This window comes from Triturus cristatus, chromosome 5_2 (assembly GCF_964204655.1).
Source record: "Triturus cristatus chromosome 5_2, aTriCri1.1, whole genome shotgun sequence".
Classification (NCBI taxonomy): domain Eukaryota; kingdom Metazoa; phylum Chordata; class Amphibia; order Caudata; family Salamandridae; genus Triturus; species Triturus cristatus.
This window is the reverse complement of record NC_140588.1, coordinates 53,781,728-53,808,110: the sequence shown is the minus strand read 5'-3', so window position 1 is coordinate 53,808,110 and position 26,383 is coordinate 53,781,728. Positions and strand designations below refer to the sequence as shown.

The 26,383-nt window shown below is 41.5% G+C and overlaps 1 protein-coding gene across 1 annotated transcript in view; it reads right to left on the bottom strand.

Moving 5' to 3' along the window:
- EPB41L4B (erythrocyte membrane protein band 4.1 like 4B) overlaps positions 1-26,383 on the bottom strand; it is a 729,970-nt gene that overhangs the window by 360,578 nt on the left and 343,009 nt on the right. The window contains exon 4 of the mRNA XM_085606843.1: positions 2,212-2,290. Within this exon, the coding sequence (XP_085462969.1) occupies positions 2,212-2,290 (79 nt within the window). The remainder of the gene's footprint in view (positions 1-2,211; positions 2,291-26,383) is intronic.

Here is a 26,383-nt window from a genome sequence, read left to right as displayed (position 1 = left end):
CCTGGCGGCTCCTCCTACATGGAGAGCCTGGTGGAACTATGTAAAATACTTCAGAGACTTGGACCAAAAGGTCAACTGCTACAAGAAAAGAACAGAGCTTGGGTTATTCTGGAAATGTTTAGATCCTGAATAGCGGGACGCAGTTGGAATAATGTGTCCAATGATTACACCTCTTGATCAGCTCATGATGTATAGCGCGAGCTGGGTCTCGTAAGAACATCAGCTGAGATCAAACCTCAAGGTATAAGCAGTTGGGATGGTTAAGACTGACAGGTTGCCTTTTCCATGGAGGTTATCGGAGGACAAAAAAAAACTCCTTCCAACCTGAAGTGCACCTCCCCTGTCTTACCCAGTTTTCACAGCTCTGAATTCAAGAGTTCTGCCTGAGCCCAGGTTGAACTGGTTTGGGTGTTTTTACCAAATTGACTCCAAAGCTGTGCATTTATTGCTGCTACCAGGCGAACTAGCAAAAACACAGAAAAGAGGGAAAGGGTGGATTTCACTCTAGGAAAAGGAAACCTATTCTGGGCAATGGAACTAATTACTTCCCTCCATCTACACATGTGCAAACTGATTTCTTAGACATGGACCAGGAGAGGAGGCTGGCATGGTCAATATGGACATAACCTGCCTTCTTATTTTCAGCGGGCAAACAGAGTCCAAGTGGATACCCACCATTCACCAACCGCTACTAAATCCCCACACACAACAGATTTATTCATGTCTCACTTATGACTAATGAAAGATCCCAGCTGTGGGGAATGCATGATCTTAATAGCAAAGGTTTAGTACACAGTCACCCCAGAGGAAAGTATCAAATTGCTTCACCAGTCACCACAAAGCCCAGACTAAAGGAGGCAGGAGTTACTATTACTCAAAGGGTATATACTTCTTCGGTGTCACAAGCACAGGAGGGAAAAGGTCATCCAGAAAAAAAAGGCTGGATCCACACCGTTTCCCAGATAGGACAAAAAAAGCTAATGCAATCATACCACTGTTTTCTGAAATAGGAATGTTTTATGCATTTGAATTGTACAAGTTTAATCACTGAAGTATGAATTTATGTAAAACATATTCAATCTCAATTAAAGGTAAGTTTTCTTAACTTTCAATCAACTAAATAAACCTAAATTATGATATTTCTTCATAACGTTATTGGTGGCTACTATTCAAGATAAAAAGCAAACCAAGCCTAAACAATGGTCTTACATTGCTGATCATAAATCATTTTTCTGTGAAATATTTACTTTCATATTTTCATAAAACAAACTGGTGGGGAACAACTCACTTGGAACAATGAGCCAGTAAATTTGACCAGTGTATATATAGCAGAACCTATACAATTGACAGTATGTCTTGCGCTTTGATATCACCAAAGGTTCTACATACTTCTGGTAGGCTTTTTGCCAATCAGTCGCGGATACAACTCCATGTCGTAACTCAAGCCAATTATTCTCACCCTTCAAACCACAGAGGCTTGTTGACTTGTGTCCAAGCTCCCCGTGCGAGATTCTGCAATATTTCAGCCCATATGATGCAGTCCTCATCTGCCCTTTCATCCATCCTCACCTTCCTCATGAGCCGTTCTTCTGCAAATGCTGATTCACGATCATATATAAATCACTGATATTCATGATTTTCCAAGGACATAAAGCAAGGGCAGTTTTGAGTGTTGGGAAATGTAAACACCTAACAAGTAACCAGTTATTTCAGATATGAAAATTATTCACCCAAACTGGCATACATTAATATATTATGCATTTCCCTATCCCAATCAGAAGTGCACCCCAGTGAAGTTAGACACACTTTGAGCAACATGTCTGTTATGCTATGTCTGTTATGCTGTATGAAATGAGACTATAAACAAGTCATACGGTTGGTTTCAGAGTACAGGTAAAATCTGGTCTGCTTCAATTCAGAATCCATTACCAAATTCACTAGGTATGGAGATACTTAGTCTATTGGAAGTAAAGCACTGACATGCCCAATAAAGATGTTAGTACTACGCATATTATCAATTAACCAATTCTAGAGTTTCTGATCCAGTCTATGGAACAGGACCGGGGAAGGGTTATAATCATTGAAAACACTTCAGCTGTACATTTGCACACCATACAATCAGAAAAATATACATATACGTCTCGATACATTATGAAGCTCTACAACTTTCAACATAAGAAAGAAGAAATCATGATAAATAGATGGGCTCACCTAGTAAACTCTTCATGCAGATTGTTGGGTTCTGATGAATAATATTTTATTCTAAAGTGCAGTGTATAAGGCGGTCCAACTGTAATTGTAAGGAAAAGAAAATTAATATTGTGGTTATTCATCTACTGAATAATTTATGTTCGGAGACAAATAGTATTTATTGTAAGGCATCCTCAGGACTTAGTAACATACTCCAACTTTCAATACATCAAAATAGATTCATAACGTAAAATAAGAGTAAAAATATATTAATTGAGGATCATGCAAAATGGCTATTTCTCATGTTAACTCTAAAAAAAAAAAACAGGCATCTATTTTCAGCTACAACTGGAACTCATGTAAAAGCGGGAAAACAGAAACCGCCACAAACAACGTACAGATTGCGAATCATGATCTACTTGATGCTTCACTCAGGTGACAAAATATTCATATACTCTTAATTTAAACCAGTGCCTCCAAGGGCATATACACCAGGAAACATTGACACGGAGAACTCGTGTTGTGCAAATGACACTTATTCGTATATTAAATGTGATTATTAATTATGTTATTTCACACGTAAGTAAATGTATCAGTTGAATTTTGCATTAATGTTATGTGAGTTCGTAAAGCTTATATGATGTTTTTAACTGAAATTCACAGGCCTAAAATGCAAGTCCCTGAAAACTCTCGCTTTAGAATTAACAGTATGAATTTCATGCATGCTGTGGAATCTGTTATCTCTCACGTTTTGTATTGCAGGTGAAGCGCTCTCTTGGACAGAATAAGGTCTTTGTTTTACTAGTCGGCAAGAAGTTACAATTGTGAGGCTTGACTCTGTAAAAGAAGGACGTTGTGCTTCACACAAGAGAATTCCTGGAAACCAAGGACAAATTGTAGCAAGGAAGGTTCACAGTCAACATCGTGGAAAAAAATACCTTCAGGTCTGTACCCAGAGTAGACTGCGTGATCCAAAATGCACAAGAGAAGTGCTACCTATGGATAGGTCGTTGTTGGATTTAGGGATAGCACGCCTCTTCTTTCTTGCCTTCAGAGTGAGAGCATCCTAGAACGAGCTCGGTCTTTGGTAGCTTTATGCTACTTGGCCCATTGGTCATGGAGAGAATCCTTGGGGAGACTCCATGTGTTGACAACCTTTTATTCTTCCTTCTGAAAATGCTCATTTAGGAATGTTACCTTAGTGTTACAATAGAGATAGATGTAATGCTCTTCACTCACCAACCCTTGAGGCAGTTAAATATGGACTTGTGCTTCCTGATTTTCTGTATTCTACTTCTGGAATTAATTGTGTTGCTTATGCTGCCTAGTCTAAACTGGATGCGCAGATTTGGCTTTATGCCAATTCTTTTGTATTTCTATACCCTTGTGTTACTGTGTCTCTATGTTCAGTTATTTTTGGCTTTGTAATAAACTAGATAACCTTAAGTAGTTGCACATGGGTTATGTATCAAAAATACTTATTGGCTAATTGGTGGTTTTCCTAACCACGTTTCTTCCCTTTGCACTTCAATGCCGCGGAAAAAAAACATCAGAGTTTGACTATAGAATGGTCTTGAACTTATGGGCCCGGCCCTTTCAGTATCTTTAATTGCACCAGAACCTAATAATTGTTCTAATGCGGATAACTGAAAAAGAGTCTCCACTTGTTCTGCCACTGTCGCAGGCCCAGGGAGGAGGGGGCCCCAATGTCCGCAGAAGGTGCCTGAACACCATAAAGACCTGGGAGGTGTCCCACAGTGTGGGAGCCTCCACTTGTTCTGCCGCCGGCCCAGGGAGGTGGGGCCGCAACATCCGCAGAAGGCCCCGGAGCGCTATAAAGATCTGGGAGGCTTCCCATAGCACGGGAGCCTCCACTTGTGATGCCGCTGGCCCAGGAAGGTGGGGCCGCAACGTCCACAGAAGGTGCCGGTGCGCCATAAAGACATGGGAGGAGTCCCGCAGCACGGGATGCACGCGGGGCATGTCCGGGCTCAGCCCGATCGTAGACTGGGCCAAGACGGGCCCGTATTAGCCAGTCAGAGCGGAGGAGACTGGGCTCCACCTCCCCCCCCCCCCCCCCAAAGCCCGGGCCCTGCTCCCGGGGCGTGTTTCTTTACAGCAAAATATTGCAAGGTACAAAATCATTCACCTGGTCTCTCCCAAGCACCCTTTTAAACATCAGGTCAGCTGTCTGGCAGTCCCCGAGCGAAAGGCGGCAAAGACGATCTGTAAGTGTTTTTTCTTCTCTTTATTTTTGGTGGCCCCTACTTTAGAAGTTCTTTTTCATCTAACCATTGTTTGGAGGCCTCCCATAAAACCACCCACATGCGAGTTGGAGCTTTCATTGAAACCAGTCCAACCAAAAATCAAAAATGGACCAACAATGATAAGCAAAAAGCACGACCCCAATATCCCCACCACTGAAGTAAACCTCCATTGATCGGATGCTCCAGAGGGCCATAGGTGTATTGCCCACAGAGGAAGAACTAACTAAAAGATGGTTGTCGTTGACTCCAGATCATCGCTACATCCCGATAGACTTGTTTGTACCCACAACAAGTAGAGCCCTGGAAAGCCCCCCCCTGTTACCTCTACAAACACTAGACACTGACACTAAAACATTACCCAAACCAGCCACACGGGAGAGGGGGGTGAGAACAAGGGCCCAGTTAAGAACAATAAACCCAATCATAACTGGAGGGGGTGAAGCGGAAACAATCCAACGATGGGATATCTGTGAATACAGACATACAGAGCAACCAGGTCTCTGACAATGGCCAAGGCGTACAACCGGACATGATATTTCCACCATGGGTGGCCACCCTGATGGAACAGCTACGAGGCCAGATTAGAAGCATTGTGAGAGAAGAGTTTGCCCCTCTGGTGGCTCGCCTTGATAAGTTGGCCAACCTGTGTGACAGCAGAGGCGGAAATACACCCGTAATACCCACTCCGGTTGGAGACAGTGAAACTAACCCTTCACGCCATATAGACACTGGTGTTAGAAAGGATGTGGAAAGACCCAAAGCACCAAGGGAGGCTGATTCTATCATCCTGGCCCAGGTTGATGGTAGCAAAGGCTATGGACCAAAGCACGGGGAGCAGGTTGTACCAAGTAAGAGCATCCTGAAGAAGAGTATGGACAGACCCTGGTTCTTGAGTGAGGGGGGCAGGCTAGGGGATGATCTGTCAACAATAAATCTCCGGCCTGCTTCATTCCCATATGTTATCGTACTGGCAGGAGTACCTGAAACAAAAGTAGGGCAGAGGGAAACCCAGCTAGAGCTTAAAAATAAATGCCTTCACTGGCTGGCAAGGTACCGCCAGTTCACCTACACACATGAAGGAAAACTTCTTATGACCCGTAGGGTAACTGGGTGGGCAATAGACCAAAAGATCTTTGTGGGGACTGTGTTGTAATTAATTTAAACAAAATCCATGGATGGTATAGAATCTTTTGCAGCCGAATCATTCCACCCAGGATTCTGGTACAACAATTAGGCCACTCCTGCTCACCCACATTTATATTCCAAGACCCACGTTCCAAACCAGGGCAAACAAAAACCTAATACAAGGTGAGTATCATCAGAATCAGCCTCCAATGGGTCAAGGGTATCAACACCTGAGACAACTCATTTTCAATGTGCCTGTGGTAAACAGATATGGGATCCCAGAGGAGGTCGATTGACTTGCATTAAATTCTAGCCCTGACCAGGCAACCATCTGACAAAGGGTTCCTCTCATGATGGGCACATGGGACTCATGGTCAAGTTCCCAGCACGAAATAGTTGTTCTATACAGGACAGAGAGAAAAAAAGGAGCGAATGAGTGAGATCACATGGGACAGGGAGAAGTGTGCAAAAAATGAAGAGCCCATGTCTACCAGCCAGAGTCTTAGTGACAACCCTGCGAATACATACTCCAGCTCTATTAACTTACACAAACAGACCAACACACCAGGACCACCCGACACCCCAAGCTCTAGTTCTAGTTCTAGTTCTAACATAGCCCCACAGGAAAAAGCCCAATCTAGTTCTGCAGGTCCTCATGTTCAGATGAATACCCTTGGAACACCAGAAATCCCAAGCCTTGAAAGCAACAGGATGATACAGGAAGCCCCTAACAGTCCTAGGAGTACATGTTATACTGACCTGATAGGGAAAGTCCTACCAATGGAGCCTGAAACCGTGGGAGGCACCATAGCCAGATGACATGGAACAAACAAAAGGAGGCTACTCTCATGGAAGGTTGCAGGCCTTAAGAGCAAACAGAGATTCTGATTGGGGGGGACTTGGTTGACACGTTTGATATATGTATGTTCCAGGAAACATGGACAATGGAGGGGACCTAGAGCATGGGGTTTGCAACCTTCAACAAAGCTGCCTCCTCGAAGGGAAGTGGGAGGCTCTCTGGGGGGCAATGTGTTTGGGTAGGTTCCCATTTAGGTTGTACTGCCACTCAACTGGAGTCCCCCTCTGACGACATCCCCTTGTATCATCCTTACCTTCTCGCCAAACCTCAAAATGGTTCTGGCCAAGGTCTATTCAAGGCCCGTGAGGACCAGTCAAGAATCCTCGACATTAGATCAATTAGATCATTTAATTCTCAGATTCACCAGAAATTCTATGGTAGCCCTAGGGGATGATTTTAATTGCCTAATATTCCTCCAATCAGAGCATGGACACTGCTGGCTCTCCAGATTAAGTAGCTAGCCTTAAATCACTCCCTACGAGCCTGCAATGGCCGTACCCGATCTGATTCCCCTGGGAAACATAACTTCAATAGGGTTAGCCATTCTTCCATCATAGACTATATCCAGATTGAAACTAGGATGTGGGACAGGATTGTTGATTTCACGGTTTTACCACGGCATGACAGCGACCACAATGCTTACCTTGGAACTGCTGATGTTAGACTCTCGGGGAGAATCCTGACCTTTTTATAATGATTGATGACAGACTATTACTCACCAATGGTATGGTAGGCGAAAAGTAAGATGGACTTGGATCGAACAATCACCTGAAAGAATGGTGGCCGGGTGTGATTCCATTATACCAACCCTTATGGAACTAGCAAAGCTTACGACCATACAGGGTGCTGTTGACCGCTAATGGCAGTTCCTAAGTTGCATGAAGTAATTATTACCAAATTGGTGGAGATATTCTGGCCAGTGGGCACACGGGGGTGGGAGGCAGGCAAAGGTTAAGCAGACCTAGTTCAACTGCAACTGGCGGGAAGCAAAGAGGGCCCTGATAGAGGCCATAAAACCTAAGAGTAGAACCCAACCCAGAACTGTGAGAGCTTTCTATAAAGACACCCTTGTTCTTGCAAAAACATCATGGGAAACGTACCAATGGGTATCTTTGAAACAGGCCCTAGAGTCTAAGGATATGAAAGCCTTTTGGAACATTGTAAGTGCAAGTAGTAGATGTTGAAAGGTGGCTCAGGAGCCCAATATAGCAGCTGTTAGCTGGAGAAAAAAAATTCAGGCTCTATACGGTATGTTGGAGACTGAGGTTAGCACCCAGACTATGGCAATCCAGCCATCACTAAACCCCCACCCCGAGATCCCTGCGCTCACTCTGCTAGAAGTCATCAGTGCTGTTAGAAAGATAGCTCCTGGCAAAACCCCAGGTCTGGATAAGATACCTGAGAATCTCTTCCGTGCTGAGCCTAACATCTGGGGACCTCATCTGTGGGTGCTTTTTAACGCTATATTACAAGGGATGGCACCCCCCCCCCCCCCCCGGGCTGGAGCCGAGATCCTCCCAATACATAAAAAATGGTCCCCAGTAATGCCCATCAACTATAGACCAAACAGTCTGACCGATGTAACACAAAAAATCTTTGCAAGGATTTTATTGGACTGCCTACAGGCCTGGTTGGAGGAACATAAAATCGGGTTTTAGGAAAAAAACATCCACTATAGACCAAATATTTAAGCTCCAACTCCTTTATTGCAAAAGGGTGCATCTGTAAGGTGGTAGTCTATACTTGGTCTTTGTGGATCTTAAAAGTGCTTTTGACCTAGTGCCTAGAGATGCTCTCTGGGTGGTATTAAGTGACCTATTATCTCCTGAACATGTTAAGAAGACTGCATGAAGGTAATTAAGCACAAATCAGGTATGGGTAGCATGGGGAACTCACTCCGCCCATTCCAATAAATAGAGGAGTTAGGCAGGGTTGTGTGCTGGCCCCACCTTGTTCTGTCTTTACATTAACGTACTGGTAGACACATTGAGCAGCCTGAAGTATATAGATGCTCCCAAGCTAGCACACAAGTTAATCCGGGCACTGATGATTGCTGATGATTCCCTCCTGCTGTCCAAATTACCAATGGGCATCCAGAGAACCCTGGATAGTTTTGGCGAGTTTTTCAGAGCAAGGGGCCTGGAGATCATTATACAGAAAACAAAAGATACGGTCTTCAATCCCGTTCACACAACTCGTCCTAATCTGTTTATGAATGGTATCCAACTTGAGTAAGTATCTGTTTTTTAATATTTTGATCTTATCTTAACAGAAAAAATGGCTTGGGCCCCATATGGACAAGTTAAGTCTCAAGCTAACCCAGACCTCAGGTGGGCTGGCCAAGCTATATAGAAATTATTTTCATAGGCGAGTAGGACCCATTCTAGAGATCTATAAAACCCAACTAAGGAGTGCTGTCATGTATGGGGCCGAACTCAGGGGGTCTCACCAAGAATATCAAGACTGAGAACAATCTTTTGAGACAGCTGTTCAGCCTACCAGTAAGCTCCCCACTTGCCCCATTGCGCCTGGACCTAGAGGCAAGACCTATTATAGAGAAAATTGCCTGTATACCCCTAATATTGTACATCAATTATGGGTGACCCCCGAACTTACTGGATACAGGACAGAGCGGCAAGCAATATTGGGATTCTCTGGGATAGGCAAACTGGCCTGGTTTGCACACATTAAAGAAGGTTTTCACACCTTAGGCAGAGACAGCCTCTAGAGCAATCCAGAGGTAGCCTGCAGTACAATTTTGCGTAATCAATTGGTTAGTAGCTATAGGGAGGGCAAACTCGCCCAACTCCATGAAAATCCTTTCACCGGTTCTCTCACAGCAAAATTTCTGAACATAAAGGATACCTATAATTTGAAGCCATGCTTAGATGAAACGCAACCAGCCTTCTCTAGGAAACTTTATGTTCAGTTTAGGCACGGTTACCTCCTTCTGCGTGCATTCTCTAACAAATGAACCGGCAGCTCTGCTATGGGGTGCCCCGCATGCAGTACAGAAGAGGAGACAGAACTCCACGTACTTTTTTTTGTGCCCGGGATACAAAAAAATTAGACAAAGATGGCTGGTACAACTGTGTGGGAACCGGAGTACAACGCGCCGTGAAGAAACTTTTAGACTACTGAAGTATAATACCCAATTACCAATTGTCTACGCTGTATTACGTTTTTTTATCTTTAATGTGGTGGGCGCACAAGGTTTTTATAAGGACCAGTAATGGACTAAAATGTTGATTGACTTTTTTAACCGCCCTTGTATTAAGTTTATCATGATTTTAACCGTTTTTAATTTGTTTTTACATATCGTACATATTTGTAATGTTCTTTTATGGTCTTCGACCAAAATAAAGACATTTTGGATTCGATTTGGGTTCTGCAGCCGAAAGGACAGTCTAAAATGGCACCTTCTTGACACAGTTTTTTACATGGCTGCTTATTCTACATATGTGTAGAGTAAAGCCAAGTACATGCAATGAACTCAAGGATTGTTTGTACCAAGGGATTATGAATTTCTAGACAACCTGTATTTATTATTCATCAAAAAATACTATTCACTATAACACAGTACAAAGAAACACATACTAGGAAAACAGACTAGTAGCCACAGCATTAATGATCCATTGAAACCATCTGAAAACAGACATCATTCGGTGATAGACTCCTCAAGATCAGGGCATGTAAACAAGCAAAATCAGACTGCATGTCAAGGTCATGCCTATTATAATACAGCATTAAACAAATCTCTGGAACACAATTTAACAGATTAAGTAAATGTTAGCATCAAGCAAAAAGAGGAGAAATGTTATTTCACAGTGAATTCCCAAAACATTTCAAAGATTCAGGTACTGTTAAGGGAGCATTATTTTAATAACAAAAGAAACGCATCATCAGTTCAGCATGGACAACTTACAAGTAATATTTGTAGTCCTTTCTAATTATTTTAATACTGTACAGGGCAGTAAGGGCTTATTAGAATTTAAACTCCAGTCTCATTGGGCTTCATTCAAATAAAGTGACAGTACTCACTTTAGGCTTATGACTTCACAAAAATCTCAAAGACTGAGAACGCATATCTTCGAAAACCTTAAGAATCTGAGCCTATGCCTAGACCCAAACGATAGGTTATGCACTTCCAGAAAATCAGTTGGCTGACACAATCAGATCACAAATGGAACATCATTATTTTCTGCATGGCAAATATTTTTTCATATAGAAAATCCCGCTTTCCTAAACCCTTAAAAAAGCATTCGAATATTGTATACAAAAAAAAATCTAATTTTCTCCGGTATTTGTTAGCAGTATACGAAGGTGTACAGACTGTTTGTTTAAAACCAATTGGGAATAATGATGAATACCCACAATGGGTTGGTAGAAATTCATTAGTTTCAAGTGACCCACCCACAACACTCCCTCAAGGGCCAGCTGATTCACCAACTCTAAACCCAAGCGTCTAATTATTTAAATACCATGCTGCTTGCAGATGTGTTTGGTGGGTAAACTCCATCCGTGTGCATAAACAACATCAGATTTGAAGTCTCTGAGTAAGGGTAAATCATTTGGGCCCACAGACATATTTTACCAAGCACATTAAAATATAACTGTACAAAACATTTTGCAATCATACCCACTATGTTAAAGAAAAAGTTACTTACCTGCAAGAACAGTTTACCACAATGGGTATCTATTAAACTCATAGGCATTAAAAAATACTTTTATGTATGCATGAGGCCTCAAAACCTTTTCAACAGGCAAAATGACTTCTGTCCACTTATTTGTTGCCTCCACATTTTTTTTTAACAAAATTAACATGTTACATTATAAAATCCGTTTCTAAACTACACAGTCCTACATTGCTGACAATTGTTTTTATATTCTCCCTTTTTTTTTTTTTAAACAAGAAAAATAAAAAGCTACTCTTCCTACTGGCAGATTATCCCTTACAAGGGCCTAAACTACATAGTCAATTTAATGTTGCCAAAAGCCACCTCAATAGAAGCTTGCATCCATGCAGAAGATGATCTCTCGGTTTGTTCTGACAATGATAAATGGAAGACTACCTTAAAATTCTCCTTCCTTTCAGTGGCTCTTGATGGGAGGATAATGTTTTTTTAATGATAGACTTGATACTAAATTGATTTTACAGGTAAGCAACGTTCTTTTGCACTGTGGGGATTTCACTGACATTTATGAGCACCATTGGAATAAAACATCAAGTTTATCCCTTCTCAATGAGGCGGGAGATTTGGGAGTACTGGAAGAAAGACACAATCAAGAAGGATGGCATGCAGTCATGTACCGCAGATATGGGGTAGGAACGGCGCTACCCTTGAGCCCACTTTGTAGATGGGATTAAATAATGTGATTTGCTCTACTATGCTCTAATTCTAACTATCCTCCTCAGCTACTTCCACCATCAGCAACCTTCATGCAGCAAGGCTTGGAGGTATTCACTTTCTACATCAGTTTACAATCCAAGTAACATCTAAACATAGCACCACCAGCCACTACTCTGTCTCCCACAAGGCCCATAATATGCTGTGGAATTGGAAAACAAAAAGATTTTTAAACATCCCACTATGGCCATGATATGCTGCAGAAATGTGATAATTGAACAAAATAAAAAAATGATTTTTTTTTAAATCACAACTCCTATATCTGAAAGAAACAGCTAAGTGTGAAATAGGTTTGTACTCAACTAAACCTTCCCATACAGAAGCGCGAGTTGTTTTGTCGTGATCATTTTCCAGATTTCTGTGCCGTGCCATGACCATAGATAAGAGAGATAATTGTGGAGGGACAGTTTTGTCGAAAAAGAATCGCAGCATGTAACAAGGGGGAGGCAGGGTTGCACTTATTGCAGCCAATTACTTTGTTGGGAAAAAAACGTGCATACACCAAATTATCTTGAACGTGAAGATATTTGTTTTTTCTCTACAAATAAATTCGGGGGGGGGGGGAGTAGATTTAATCAGTTTAGCTATTTAACTTGTTGAGGTTGAGCTGTGTCTAGGAAATGGCATCACAAAGGGGAAAAGGCACAGCATAAATACAGAGGATATCCGGTTACTGAAAAGGCACAGCAGAAATACAGAGGATATGCGGTTACCGAAAAGGCACAGCAGGAATACAGAGGATATCCGGTTACTGAAAAGGCACAGCAGAAATACAGAGGATATGCGGTTACTGAAAAGGCACAGCAGGAATACAGAGGATATGCGGTTACTGAAAAGGCACAGCAGAAATACAGAGGATATGCGGTTACTGAAAAGGCACAGCAGAAATACAGAGTATATCCGGTTACTGAAAAGGCACAGCAGAAATACAGAGGATATGCGGTTACTGAAAAGGCACAGCAGAAATACAGAGGATATCAGGTTACTGAAAAGGCACAGCAGAAATACAGAGGATATCCGGTTACTGAAAAGGCACAGCATAAATACAGAGGATATGCGGTTACTGAAAAGGCACAGCAGGAATACAGAGGATATCCGGTTACTGAAAAGGCACAGCATAAATACAGAGGATATGCGGTTACTGAAAAGGCACAGCAGAAATACAGAGGATATCCGGTTACTGAAAAGGCACAGCAGAAATACAGAGTATATCCGGTTACTGAAAAGGCACAGCAGAAATACAGAGTATATCCGGTTACTGAAAAGGCACAGCAGAAATACAGAGGATATGCGGTTACTGAAAAGGCACAGCAGAAATACAGAGGATATCCGGTTACTGAAAAGGCACAGCGGAAATACAGAGTATATCCGGTTACTGAAAAGGCACAGCAGAAATACAGAGTATATCCGGTTACTGAAAAGGCACAGCAGAAATACAGAGGATATGCGGTTACTGAAAAGGCACAGCAGAATTACAGAGAATATCCGGTTACTGAAAAGGCACAGCATAAATACAGAGGATATCCTGTTACTGAAAAGGCACAGCAGAATTACAGAGGATATCCGGTTACTGAAAAGGCACAGCATAAATACAGAGGATATGCGGTTACTGAAAAGGCACTAGCATTTGCTTTTGGCACAATACTACTGAGAAAAAGGAAGACATCTAAACATGTTGGTAATGGATGGTTTCTAATCGGATGTTTACAACAGTGCCTATTCCCTTTCTTTAACCATAACTGCATACTAACAGGCATGTTTGCACTCTGTATGCTGGTCGAATTGAGAAATGCAATTCTATTTTCAGGATTACAATTTACAAAAGAAGATACATTTATGGAAGTGCAATCTACTGTTTATTTGAAGCGGTAGAAAAATGTGTGATTTTGTTCACTGTTCACGGATGACTTGATCATAGGGCATATAAGATGATTCAATAAAAAATGTATTTATTTAGTGTTTTATAGAGCGCGAAGTGCGCCGTTAGGGTATTAGAGCACTTTACAGAGATAACAAGCTATTTACAAAGATTAGGAAGAAGTGATCATGAGTACACCTGAGGGAGATAATACAAACGTCAGCAGGAGCAGAGGAAGACTGCACAACACCAGCCTCTGCCCATATATGTGACCGTGAAGTACAGATTATGCAATATGCTAAAAAGTGTCCATGATACAAGAATCGCGTAAATTCCATCTACGAAGTTTAGAGAGGCTTAAGCGGGTAATGTTCATATAAAGAGCAATAGAGTATCGCTAAGCCGCTGATATGTATATGCTCTCAGAGAGTTTATGGGAGGAATTAGAAGTTTATTTCATATTCGTTAATATTAATAAGTGAAATGGCCAGCCTTAATAACGAGTGCCCTCTGTAGATTGTAAAAATAAATGACAATCTGATTTATGGAGTAAATAAAAAAAAAATAATAATTGTATAACTATAAGGACTGGTTCTTCATTGGTGAACAGAATGCTCTTTGGAGACCCCATAGAGCTATTTTTTTTTTTTTTTTTAACTATCAACAACTTTGTCTTAAATTTGCTTGTTAAAAGAAATAGAAGGTTTGGAAACCTAAACCGGGGAGAGAAACAATGACTTTATGTGGCCAGTAAATATTACAGATGTACCTAAACTTTGAAAGCTTGGCCATCCTGATGTTCACATACCTGAAAAGGCCCCTAGACTTAACATACTCTAATACCGCACAACAGAAATGCTCAAACTCAAATGACGATAACACAACAAAATATGAGAAGGATGAATCTTCCTCCTGTTGACAACCATCCCTTTTCTTCCTGAACAGACTTCAACAGTAAGAAAGTTACCAGGAACAATATAAATCTCAAATTCAGAAAAAAAGCATGTATTATGCCGGTAGCTCTGCTCAGATTCTGTATTCCCCAAACGTATGGCCTAAAAAAAAACAGCCAAGAGAAGTGACTGATGCAGGTAAAAAATTACAAGTGTGAACCTTTACCCTTTTTCAACAGTGACCGGTACGACTGCAGAAAAGGAAAAAAATACCGAAGCAAAAAAAGAAATATTTGCATTCCCTCCAACTTGAATCACCAGAGAAAGGAACCAGAAAATGTTATCTTGTGTACAAAAGCTCATAGCTAAGACTGTGGTACAGCCTACTCAATAGCACTTTTGGTCACAAACTTTGAAGGTGCTTTCTTGATGTCTTTGCGAGCCACCCATGTATATGTGAGTGCTTGGACATTACATGCTGATATGTTTAAGTTCAGTATCAATTTGAGTCAGCCCTAAGAGTACTTGTTCCAGTGCATTCAGGCGGAGATGAGACGCAGAGACTCTAAGTCGGTGCGAACCATGGAGGCCGCTCGAGAGCTGTGGAAGTTGCTGGTGCTGTGACCCAGCATGAGGTGGGTCATGTGGTGTCCCTAACCGTCAGCCGTCTACTAGACTTGTGGACCCTCTCTAAACATGATTGGACTTCAAGGCTGCTGATGGGACCAGGATCAGGCAGGTGGTAGTGGCGGTGAGGATGGTAGTGGTGGAGAGAAAACACCCTCTGTTCCGGTCTGGTCGGCTTGCAGAAAGTGGCCTATTGCAGAGCCTGCTCCCTAGCAAACTTGGTAGACGTGGACCTGGTGAGTGTCTAGTGTGCCTCGGCAGTGAGGAGGCGTCTGGTCATGCGCGTGCTTCATTTCCTGTGGCTAGATTTATGTCGGGTCAATCCACTTTTGCATCAAGCTGAATCCTTGTTGACAGCGTGCTCCTCTATTAAAAGAAAGCCCATGTTTTCAATAGCAGACATGGAGTTGGCACACGTAAAGAGGTTATGAGTGCGGTCTGTGAGTAGCACCGTGACGCTCTCCAGTTTAACACATTTTATATTTTAAAAAATATTTCAGCATTTTAAAAATGTGGATTTACTCGAAACCTTTGAATACACCCTGAGTACTTTTTAATCACATCAAGCATCCAAAATTGCCCAAAGAAAGCACTTAAAACACACTAAGCACTTTAGTGAAAGCACTTTGGAGAAGCACATAATTTGCAAACAAAGATGAGTCAGTGTGTGAACCCATTGTGCAGAAAAATCATGAAGGATTAGGAAGGTTAACTACGGAGTCATTAAAAGAGAACAACACGTTTACAGCTCAAAATCAGAGCTAAAGTCACCTTTACCCCACCCCATTCACCCCAGCCTCTCCAACCCACAGTCTGCCTCATCTCCACAGTCAAACTTCATAAACAGAACTAGTGGTGACCATGAAGTGAGGGCCGGGGGAATTTTGCCTGCTAGTTGGGCAATAATTGATAAAGCCCTCACAGCAACATGCCAAATGACATTGTTGAATGCAGACAAATTAGATATCCAAATATTGGTACTCCAAACTTTAGTCACCTACAAAATGGCTATTGACACCAAATTGGAAAGAATTAATCAATTTATAAATCCCAGAAGGAGGCACAAGAGAATGAGGATACATGTGATACATGACCCAGTGCTCGATGAGTTATCCTCAATACCTGAAATAATGACAACAGTGATAGATGATTTGAAAGAGGAAACATCAAAGGCTCAAATATATAACAGAAAGGAAGGAATAATGAAAAAGGCAACATCCAATGAGGACCCTCTATTGCAACTACTGATCTAGATAACAATGAAAGCTGAATTGAATGAATCTCTAATTGATCACAGTGCAGAGACAGCTGAGCTTAATATTTCTATATCGGAATTAAGGAGGGTAAATAATGGGGACACCCTAGATTTAAAGAAAATTATATGAATGAATGAATGAAGCAGATTTGATATAGCGCACAGCTACTCAAGCTAGAGTGTCTTGGCGCGGAGGGTGGAAAAAGTGGCAGATCACTGAAGTGCAACTAATTCTTGAAAAGCCAGGTTTTGAGATGTTTCCTGAACGTTGACAGGTCGATGGAGGCTCTCAACATAGCAGGTATGCTATTCCATGCTTGTGCACTCGAAACCCCGAAGGATCTGTCCCCCATGCGTGCTAAGCGTATTTTGGGGATGCGTGCAAGATCGGCAGTAGAGGATCTTAAGCTCCTAGTCGGAATGTAGCGGTTAACATGCTTCTTAAGGTAATTGGCGCCTATGCTGTAGAGTGCTTTAAAAAATATCACCATGGCTATACCCACAAGTCAGCCACAAGAATCTATGCCACCTCATACCAAGGAGAATGAAGCTCTAGATTGCTAAAACCCTCTCGACAGGGAAAAAAAAAAAAAGAAGAAGTGCATATAGTGTTTGGCAAAAAGAGAATTTTAATCAGCCCCATGAAAAATGTTTCTCTTTGTTTGAGATTACAAAGAATAACTCAAATGAAGGTCCAGCTTTGGGCATAAAACATTGGACACCGCTTAATATCCCTACTAAAGATATGCACAAGGGTCATGACAGAGGGAATAGTAACACAATGACATTAATTTATCGTGTACAAGAGGACATGCTGATCAGAAAAGAGAACTATGGAAAACCCCAAAGAGAAAAAACATCCCAAAAAGAAGCTCTTGTTGAGCTGGAGAGGCCCCATGAACTCCTAAAAGGGCCAGATTTTGAAAGTGAAGTATTAACTGCTAAGAAGGGATTCAAACTATCCCTTCATGGGTATATTCGAGACAAAATGGGTTCAAGGGAATGGCAAAGGAAGTTGAACAATACACCTCAAGTAATAAATCACACAGCAAACTTGTTAGATTCACTTTGGTCAGGTCATTAAATCCTGCCACAAGTAACCTGCATAATAGGACTTCTAAAAGAGACAATTCTCTTGGTAACAGTGCCATGTTTAGCAGATAATACTGAAAGTGCAAAAGCTTTATGTATGCCCAAAAATGAAATAGCCAGGACAAGAGAATAATTCAAGAATACACATGGACGCGAATAAGTAACAGGAGACCATGGCAATCCCAGGAGTATTGGATAGTGTCGGCCCTGGGCAAATAATAACAAGGGAAGACCAGGTAATTCTGAAGGAAAGACCATGAACACACAAAGGTTTGGACAAAACAAAGCCAACTTGAAATACAATAGTCTCTAAACACCCCAGGGAATTCATAACAAAGTAATCCCATATCCCAATTATAAGTCTTGCAGTGAAAAGAATATTCTCAGCCGGGGAAATATAATTAAGCTTTGTATCACCCAGACAGGACTAGGTAATTTGTTCAAAGGACATGGAGGCTGTTGATTTTTGGCCCCCTGCATTAGAGGAGATGAATGAGCAAACAGAAATCATGTTTTACAAATAGTAAGATAGTCCAACAGATACAGGGCCATAGAAAATTGAGGAGTCGGAAATCAACTTAGTAACCCAATCAGGAGCAAAATACTCTGTAATCTTCGATCTAAATGTCAATACTATGGGGTCAACACATTCTCTGCAGCAATGTGTCAAACCTATAAAATAATAGAAAACCCCTACTTAAGTCTTTCAGAATGAAAAAGGAGCTGTAGAAACCCAAAGCATGGATTAAGCCTATTAATTGCTAGACAGTACAATGATGGTACTAAATACATTAGTTACAGAAAGCCAATTGACTGGACTTGGAAACCCGGAGTACTCTATCAGCAGTCCTAACCTCCCAAATATGCTCTGGATGTTACCAGTTTTGAGCTATTCACGTACATCATGGGCCTAAACATTAATGATTCTAAAATAGACTCAATCCCTTATCTAAGAAGTAAGGATATCATTTCTCTACAGGAGACATAGTACTTAAGACCTTGCCCACGGCCTGATTTTACTGAATTATTCTTGCCTGCCAAGAAGTCACAGCCGGGCAGACATCCATTTGCAGGAGCTTCAATTTATGTGAAAAATATTTTAGCAGCTGATATATCAATCAACACAGGAAGTGGGGTTTATATGTTTGTGAAATGACTACAAAAATCAGCAATGGGAGATCACCACATACCCCCGTAATAATTGGTAGCATTTATATTTAACCCAACATTACCAAAAGAAAAAACAGCATAGCTTCCTTGATCCCAAAACTACGGTCAATAAAAATTAATTATGTAAATGCAATATGGTTAATAGCCAGGGATTTGAATGTAAACAAATATATTTAAAGTGACCCTCAATTTGTCAAGCGATCATGCATTATTAGAGTGTGATCTGCAAACACATTTGGATGTATTGCCCTGCAAAACAAATGCGTAACAAAGCTGAGCTGAAACCAATTAAAAGGATCACATGCCATCAATTATTGGATCAATTTTTGAACGATTATGAAAAGAGTGTTAGAGGTTTTGTTCAGTCCAGCTGTGACCACAGCTGCTGTCCTTGCTCCATGGGATTCTGGAGTTGCAGATCCATCTCATTCAAATAATCAAGAGGAAAGATCTATATGTCCCCCATGGAAGGAAATAAAACATTTTGGTTTACAATCAATCAGCTTCTGTCAATGAAACCTCACATGACCTCCATTTACATCACCACCCCCAACTGGATAAGGCATATTAAAAAGCTTTGTGGATAACAGTATATCATTAAATGTAGGCAAACAAGAAGTTGGAGTATGTTTGATTTGGGAAGGAGGATGTGGCTCTGTTAAGTCTATAGACATTAAAAATTCCTTTAGAGTGGCCCGGGCCAGTGGTGCTGCTGGCCCTAACATTCTCCCAGCGCCGATTTCCAGAAAACCACAATAAAAATGGGCGGTTACTTTGCTTCCTCCCTTTAAAAACTGTCAGGTCTTAAATTCCATCCTTGAGAGCTGGAGAGTCTCACTGTTAGTGACAATTCTCAAAAAAGGTGTAATTAATGCACTGCAGAACTTTAGATTAATTGCGCTTCTGTGTGCAGAGGGCATGTGCTTTGCTTGCATATTAAATGAGGAGCTTTAACAATAGGCAACGGAAAAGCAAATAATCCCATATTTTCAAAAGGGATCCAAAAAGGTGGTAACATTGAGGACAATATACTATATCTAACTACATTGATGTAGCAATCAATGGCAACCAAAGAGAAATTCTTCTACGCTGCATTCATCTTCTTCACCACCACATTCCATAATGATATCAGAGGCAATTCATGGCCAAAATACATTACAGGGAAATCCAAATGCCCTTATTGAATGCCATAATAAATCTATACTTCGATACCCGGGTGAAAATTAAGTTAACTGCGATTTGGGCCATGCCGGACAAGATTATTTTGAGCAATAATGTCTTAAAATAAGGCTGTATTTTAGCCCCCCTATTGCTTAATTTATATCTAGCTGACCTGTAACAGACTCTCAATGCGGCAAGAGCTTTTCCACCGCTATAGCCGGAATTAAGATCTAAGCACTTCAATATGCCAATGATACTGCTTTATCAGATTAGATGGCCATTGGGTTGCAGGAATCCTTGGACGTCTTAGCCCTATACTTTGAAAAAAACAGCATTCCAATCAACCTCTCTATAATGAAGATTATATATTTTTGATTCTAAACTAAACAAAAGGAGTTCTGGGTTTTCAAATAAAGGAAAACTTAAGAGGGTGTCCTCCTATTAATATCTAGGGGTTAGTATGGATGAAAGAGGCTTTACAGCAGCCAATGTGAAAGCCCAAACGTGTTTGGCTCAAGGCCTTAATTTCACATTCCAAAGATAACTAAAGAACTTATCAAACCCAGATATGATCGTCTTTGGCCAAGGTTGTTGATTGCAAATGAATGCCAACACTGGCATTTGGAGCTATCGCTTTCAAAAATAACATTTGACATATGGCTGCAGAAAGGCCAGTGCAACTGTTACAGACAACTTTTTCCATCTACCAGATTGCACAAGTCCATCGCATATCTAACTAGAAATCAATCTCACCCGACAACAGTTAATATTGAATGGAAGATTTTCTTCATTTCGCGAAAAAATGAAGAAGGCCACAGCAGGTACTATGAAATTGTATTTGTGGCAAGTATTAAAACAAGAGACGTCATCAGGGCACCAATATTTTAATACCTCACTATGCAACCTCGAGGCACCAATAGGTTTGGGGGGGCATACCTCCCACATACGTAATTAGCAAAGGTATTGGTCAAGCAAGCAAAAGGTATCTGCGGATTTAAACTTTTTCTGCCTTGGCAAGAAGCTGCATGAGAAACTGGTAGCAAATCCTTTGAATATGCCAATCTACCCTAAACAGCCACTGGAAACAGCCCTGACATCAACTCTTTAGGCTAAGATTTGGGTTGATTCCTCTGTAGGTATGGTCTGGAGATTCACTGGCACCACGGATAGCCAATGCTGATTATACCACTCCTAGAGTCCTTAAGCAAATTAGTTTGTGTCTGTAAGGAACTGCAAACTCCAAGAACATTTTGGCTGCATCCAATGTTTAGAACTCTTCCCATCAGAATATGCAGGGGAGCGGTCTTTTCGTGCCTTAAGGGCTAATTCGCCCAACTGTCTGATTGATATTTAAATTTCATGAAGGTGGCAATCAAGGAACTGAACAGAGTTAAAATTTAGTAGTAGCAGTACTTTAGATAATAAAGTATACATCAACTTTTTTCTTATATAAATTAAAATATTTTTCTGCTGGCTTCTCTGAAGATAGGTGAACTAACGTTAGAACATTGGAATGTTGAGCACTCCATTGTAGACAATGGAGCGCTCCAGGCTTCTACTGGCTTGTAGAGGCCCAGAGAGCAACATCCAGCGTTGTTTTCCTTTTACAGCTGCTGCTGTGAACAAAGGGCTCTCGGAGCCCGAAGGGGATTTAAACCCCCTACGGCTCAGAGAGGCCTTTGTTTTTAATAATTAGAACATTCTGCCCTCTAGGGGCAGACTGTTCTAATAGCCTTTTAGCCCTCCTAGCAGGCTCAATCAGCCATTAAAGGCCCGCTCCCTTGTTAAAGGCCCTCGCCTTTAGCGCTGGAGTGGGTTTACAGCTCCAAATCCTTCTAGTTTTCTCCAGTGGTGTAGTTTATTTGATGATGCTTTTGGAGTCTGTGCTTTTCATAGCATGTGCAAAGGCTAACGTTCAATATGATGGATAATGGAGTACCGTCATAATTCAGTATTAACTGAGCTTGACAGAGCCGTACGAGATAGTGAGTATTTATAGTTGCTAATCTCCATGAGAAAATCTTCAAGCATCCTCTCATGCAAAGAGGACTACAGAAGCACCAACCAGTGGTAAAACAAGTCAACAATCTAGCGCGGAGGCCGCTCTGATCTTTGCAGACGGGGAAGGGGAACACAAATACACTATTTTGTGTGTCTAGTGCTGTATGGCATTTGTTAAAGGAGTGAATGGGATCAGATCATGACCCTCTCATTTTTAAGCCGAAGAATAATGTTGTCCCTCGCCAAACTTTAGGAGGGGGGTGTTTTTCCCTAACCCTTGGAATAACTGGGGATTGCACCCATTGATCTGGAACACACTTGTTTTTGGGAACTTTTGTTTGCACTTCAGAACCAGAGAACTAGGATGATGTCTTCTGAAACACGTTCTTATACCAGAAAGGGTTCTTGAGGCCTACTGCAGTGGGGAGGGTATGAGCAAAATGGCCATTCCTGTGAGCGTAGGGGAGAGTAGGTCAATTCAGGGATCATTTCATCAGCAATGGAAGAGGGGTCAACTAGACACAGTTGTGTAGATAAAGGCCTGCTACTCTTCCTGTATCGCAGAGTCCGGCAACTGAAGTTTCAGCAGATCTTATTTTCCATTAAAATACAATGCAAACACTTATAGCCAGAGTGATACTGAAAAATGATTTCTGATGGCTCCTGGAGAATAAATCTGCCTCAGATTTATAGATGTACCTATTACTTCAACAGTATGAATGGCCTACTTTATTTGGGTGTATTGAACAGTCCTAAAAGCCTGCTCTGTGCCCCACGAGTGTCCTGAATATTTCACATTTTATTGTTAATGAGGTTCTACTAACTCTGTCAAAATAAAAATTTGGGAAAGCTAAGGGAGAGGTCTCATGAATATAAACCAGCATAAGGGAACACCCCATTTAATGGGCCCACCTTATGTTTGTGAGACTCAATTTGTGTTTGAATTTGTTGTTGATCTTATCAAATGATCGACAGATTAAAACATTATACAATTTAGCACTCAATATATGCTGAACATATAACTAAAACGCTTTAAAAAAACTCTTTTTAGTCTGCAATTTTGGGGGAGGGGTGAGCAAGTAAGATTTAAGACATAATTGATTATATTGTGGTGGCCACATATAATTCTAATTTGGCCAGTATCAGGTCCCTGTTGTTCTATGAAAACATAATTCAATCGTCCAAGCACAGGTGATCAAGATGGGTTAGAAGATGTGCTCACCTGAGAAGGAATATAGTCTCATTCGGCAACAGTGGAATTCATACTGAGGTAGACGAAGGCAATAAATCACACCAACTAGCAAACTACAACCAAAGATTCCTCGGTAATTCAGTGGGGGAGGTTGGCGGGGGGTAGTAGGAGTACAAAAATGGCTCTCAGAAACAACCAATGATTGGGTTGAAAGTGGGAGTCCCTAGGTTTTGCACGGTCAGAAGAGGGTGGCTGTTACTCTTCGAAGGCTGCTGCAAGGATATGGAACACCTTACCTGCCCATAATGCCAACCTTGATGCTTTTGCTGTGTTAAAAAAAAAATCTATGAAAACATGGCTTTTTTGCTCCTAAATTGTGGAGTCGGGTCTGTATTATCGAGTCCTGCTTGGCTTAGCGCTTAGATACCCTCGGGCTTCATGCGCTTTATAAATGTTCATTTCATTAATTTAATTTCACACCACTGCAATATGTACCCAACAGAACTGATCTTTTGCTTGTACTTAGATATACAGAAATACTGTACCGATGGTGGAGAAGCTTTTTATCTGGCCTATTCTGATCTTGAGGCAGCCTTCAAGTGCTTGAGTAAAAATGCTAAAAACACTTAATGAAGAGTATCGACCCAGGATCAGCAGATAACACTAAGTGCAGAGTCCGGAGGAAAAAGAAAAGTAAGTGCTCTTCCCTGAAGAAAGGGGTCAGCAAAGGTTCAGCTCCAAACTCCACGTTAATGGATGTATAAAAGACACATAGGAAGAATTGTTCTGTTCTCAAAGCAACCATTTCATCTATCTGGTATCGTGTTTCCCTTGCTCTTTTATGCTCAAAAAAACATTATGGTCAGGACAGATTTCAGGGTGGGAAAACTCCTTGCAGGATTCAGAGCCAATTATAACTTTTAAAGAACTGCTCATCAGTGTTGTCTAGTGTAAAATACACGCTGCAAGGTGACAAGATGTGAAGAAAATTCAGATTGGTAATGAAGCTAGAGAACTCCAGCAGGCCGACTGCTTTCATTAATGTAGTAACTGATTGCAGAAAATGGGAAGGGCTACAGGGCCGGACTGGCCATAGCGGGCACCAGGCGTTTCCCCGGTAGTCTGCTAGGATGGGGGCCGGTTTTAGGCCCCTGGGGGGAAGTTTTTGTTACCGGGGGTCGGCAATCGCGGCCCCTGGTAACAAAATCGGTCCTCGCAAACTGCTCGGCTGCACTCCCCCTCACCCCAGAGGGGGGGCGGCTCAACAGTTTGCCAGGCCGTTTTCTGTTACCAGTCCAGCCCTGAAGGGCTAGGGCAGGTGCCAAGATAAAAACAATCACATTCCGCTAATCCATGACATATAAAAGCATTTTAAGCCCAACTTGGAGTATGCCAGAGTTCAGAGCCAATGAAGTCTATGAAGCTAAGTGCACTGCCAATTTGGTTTATGGGAATAAGCGGACCGCAGCTTGCCAAGTCCGGAACCGGACTAAGGAAAAAATGGACATTGAGACAGGGCCCTAGGTGACATCTAGTTCGGCCTTCACTGGTTACAGGGAAAAAAAACTACTAGTCGATTCCACGCCAAAACTGCAATGCTATGTCACTGGAAATCCCCTTTTCGAAACTGGGACAAAGAAACAGTCAATACTGTTAGCTGTCATTGTGTCAGGGAAGAAAGTACTATTTCATTCCAATTGAAAACCGACGTTTTTGTCACTTACTTTGAAATTTCATTTGGTAATTGTTTTAGTTCTTATGGCTCAGAATAATAAAGCTCTATTAACTTGTAAGTAAATTGTCCCACTGCATTTAGTTATTCTTTGTCCAGTAAGACTATATGAATTTGTCAAGCACAGGATTCTCTTTTACTTATATTAGGTTTCACTCTTAGTTCATAGACCAAGTCTCTTGTAAAGGTTTTTCAGAGAGGCTTATTAGGCCACTCATATTTCAGGGACCCACCTCATCCTACAAGCTCTGATCTGAATGGAATATGGAGTGCACTAACATTTCCTTATCCATGATAAAAATTATGTTTTAAGTCGCCACTACATCGCCTGCAGTGCTGTCAAAAAAGATAAGGAGCTGGCATCCATCAATCTCCTGCTCTTTTGGCCAAAATAATTTAAGGAGACATCACAGATAGAACTACTGATAAGCACTTGAAGAACTTTATCTCAGAAACAGTGCTACTAGAGGTCAATGATTTATCAATATCAGACTTATGAAATAATCTAGATTCAGAATTATGGTAAAATGCTGCTAAGATCTATAAGTCGTGTATGAAAACACAAGGGACACCCTACTCACATGGAACCAGGGTACTTCACAGTTTAACAAACAACAACGGTTCCTGTGGACAATCAACAAATAATACTGAATATATAATAATCAAAGGCAAAGATGTCTGAAAGAGAAAAGGCATATAACAATAAGCTAAGATCTATAAGTCACCTACAAATCAAAAAGGCTAAAGTCTTACCTACAAAATTGCTTCCAGGCCTTGGCTCTGCCCCCCTTCTGTGCTAGTTTCAGAACTACTCAAAATGGAGTCACACAGGGCTCTGCACTCAGTCCTATTTTGTTTAATGCCTACATTACACCACTGATCTCTCTTATTAAAACCTATAAGATGACGGTTATTAATTAAGCAGACACTCAACTGATTATATCGCTTAACAATCAGTCTGATGTGATCAGCAATTTCCAAACCTGCATAATGTGCATTTCAAAATGGAGGAGTGTAAATTCACTGAACCTAAATGGAGGTATAACAGAGTTCCTTTGCTATTCCTCTGGTAGAGCGCCGGTACCCTTGCCCTCCAACTTTTGGCCACAGTCCGCAGAGACTCCTCTTGATGCCTCGGTGAAGGTCCGGAATCTTGGAGTGAACGCTGGACAAACAACTTTCACTCTTAAAGTATTTTAATGGATTAGTTGGGGTCTGCTTTGCTCTTCTTCAGAGCCCCAAAAAGCTCTTTCTAATGTTACCTGCCCAGGTCAAACCTTTAATTGCTTCGTGTGTAGTGCTCAGCAGGCTGCACTATTGCAATGTCCTTCTTCTACGGAATTGGACAGAGTTCAGATTGCTACAGCAAAACTGACATTAAATAGATCACGGAGCTCCTCTGCTTCCAGTGCTCTTACGGGTCTTCACTGGTTGCCCATTAAACAGAGGATCCTTTTTAAATCGCTGTGTATTGTATTGAAAGCCCTTCAGAATAAGGGTCCAAAACCATTGCAGACCAAACCGAGGATATGCACGCCAGGAAGACTGCTTTG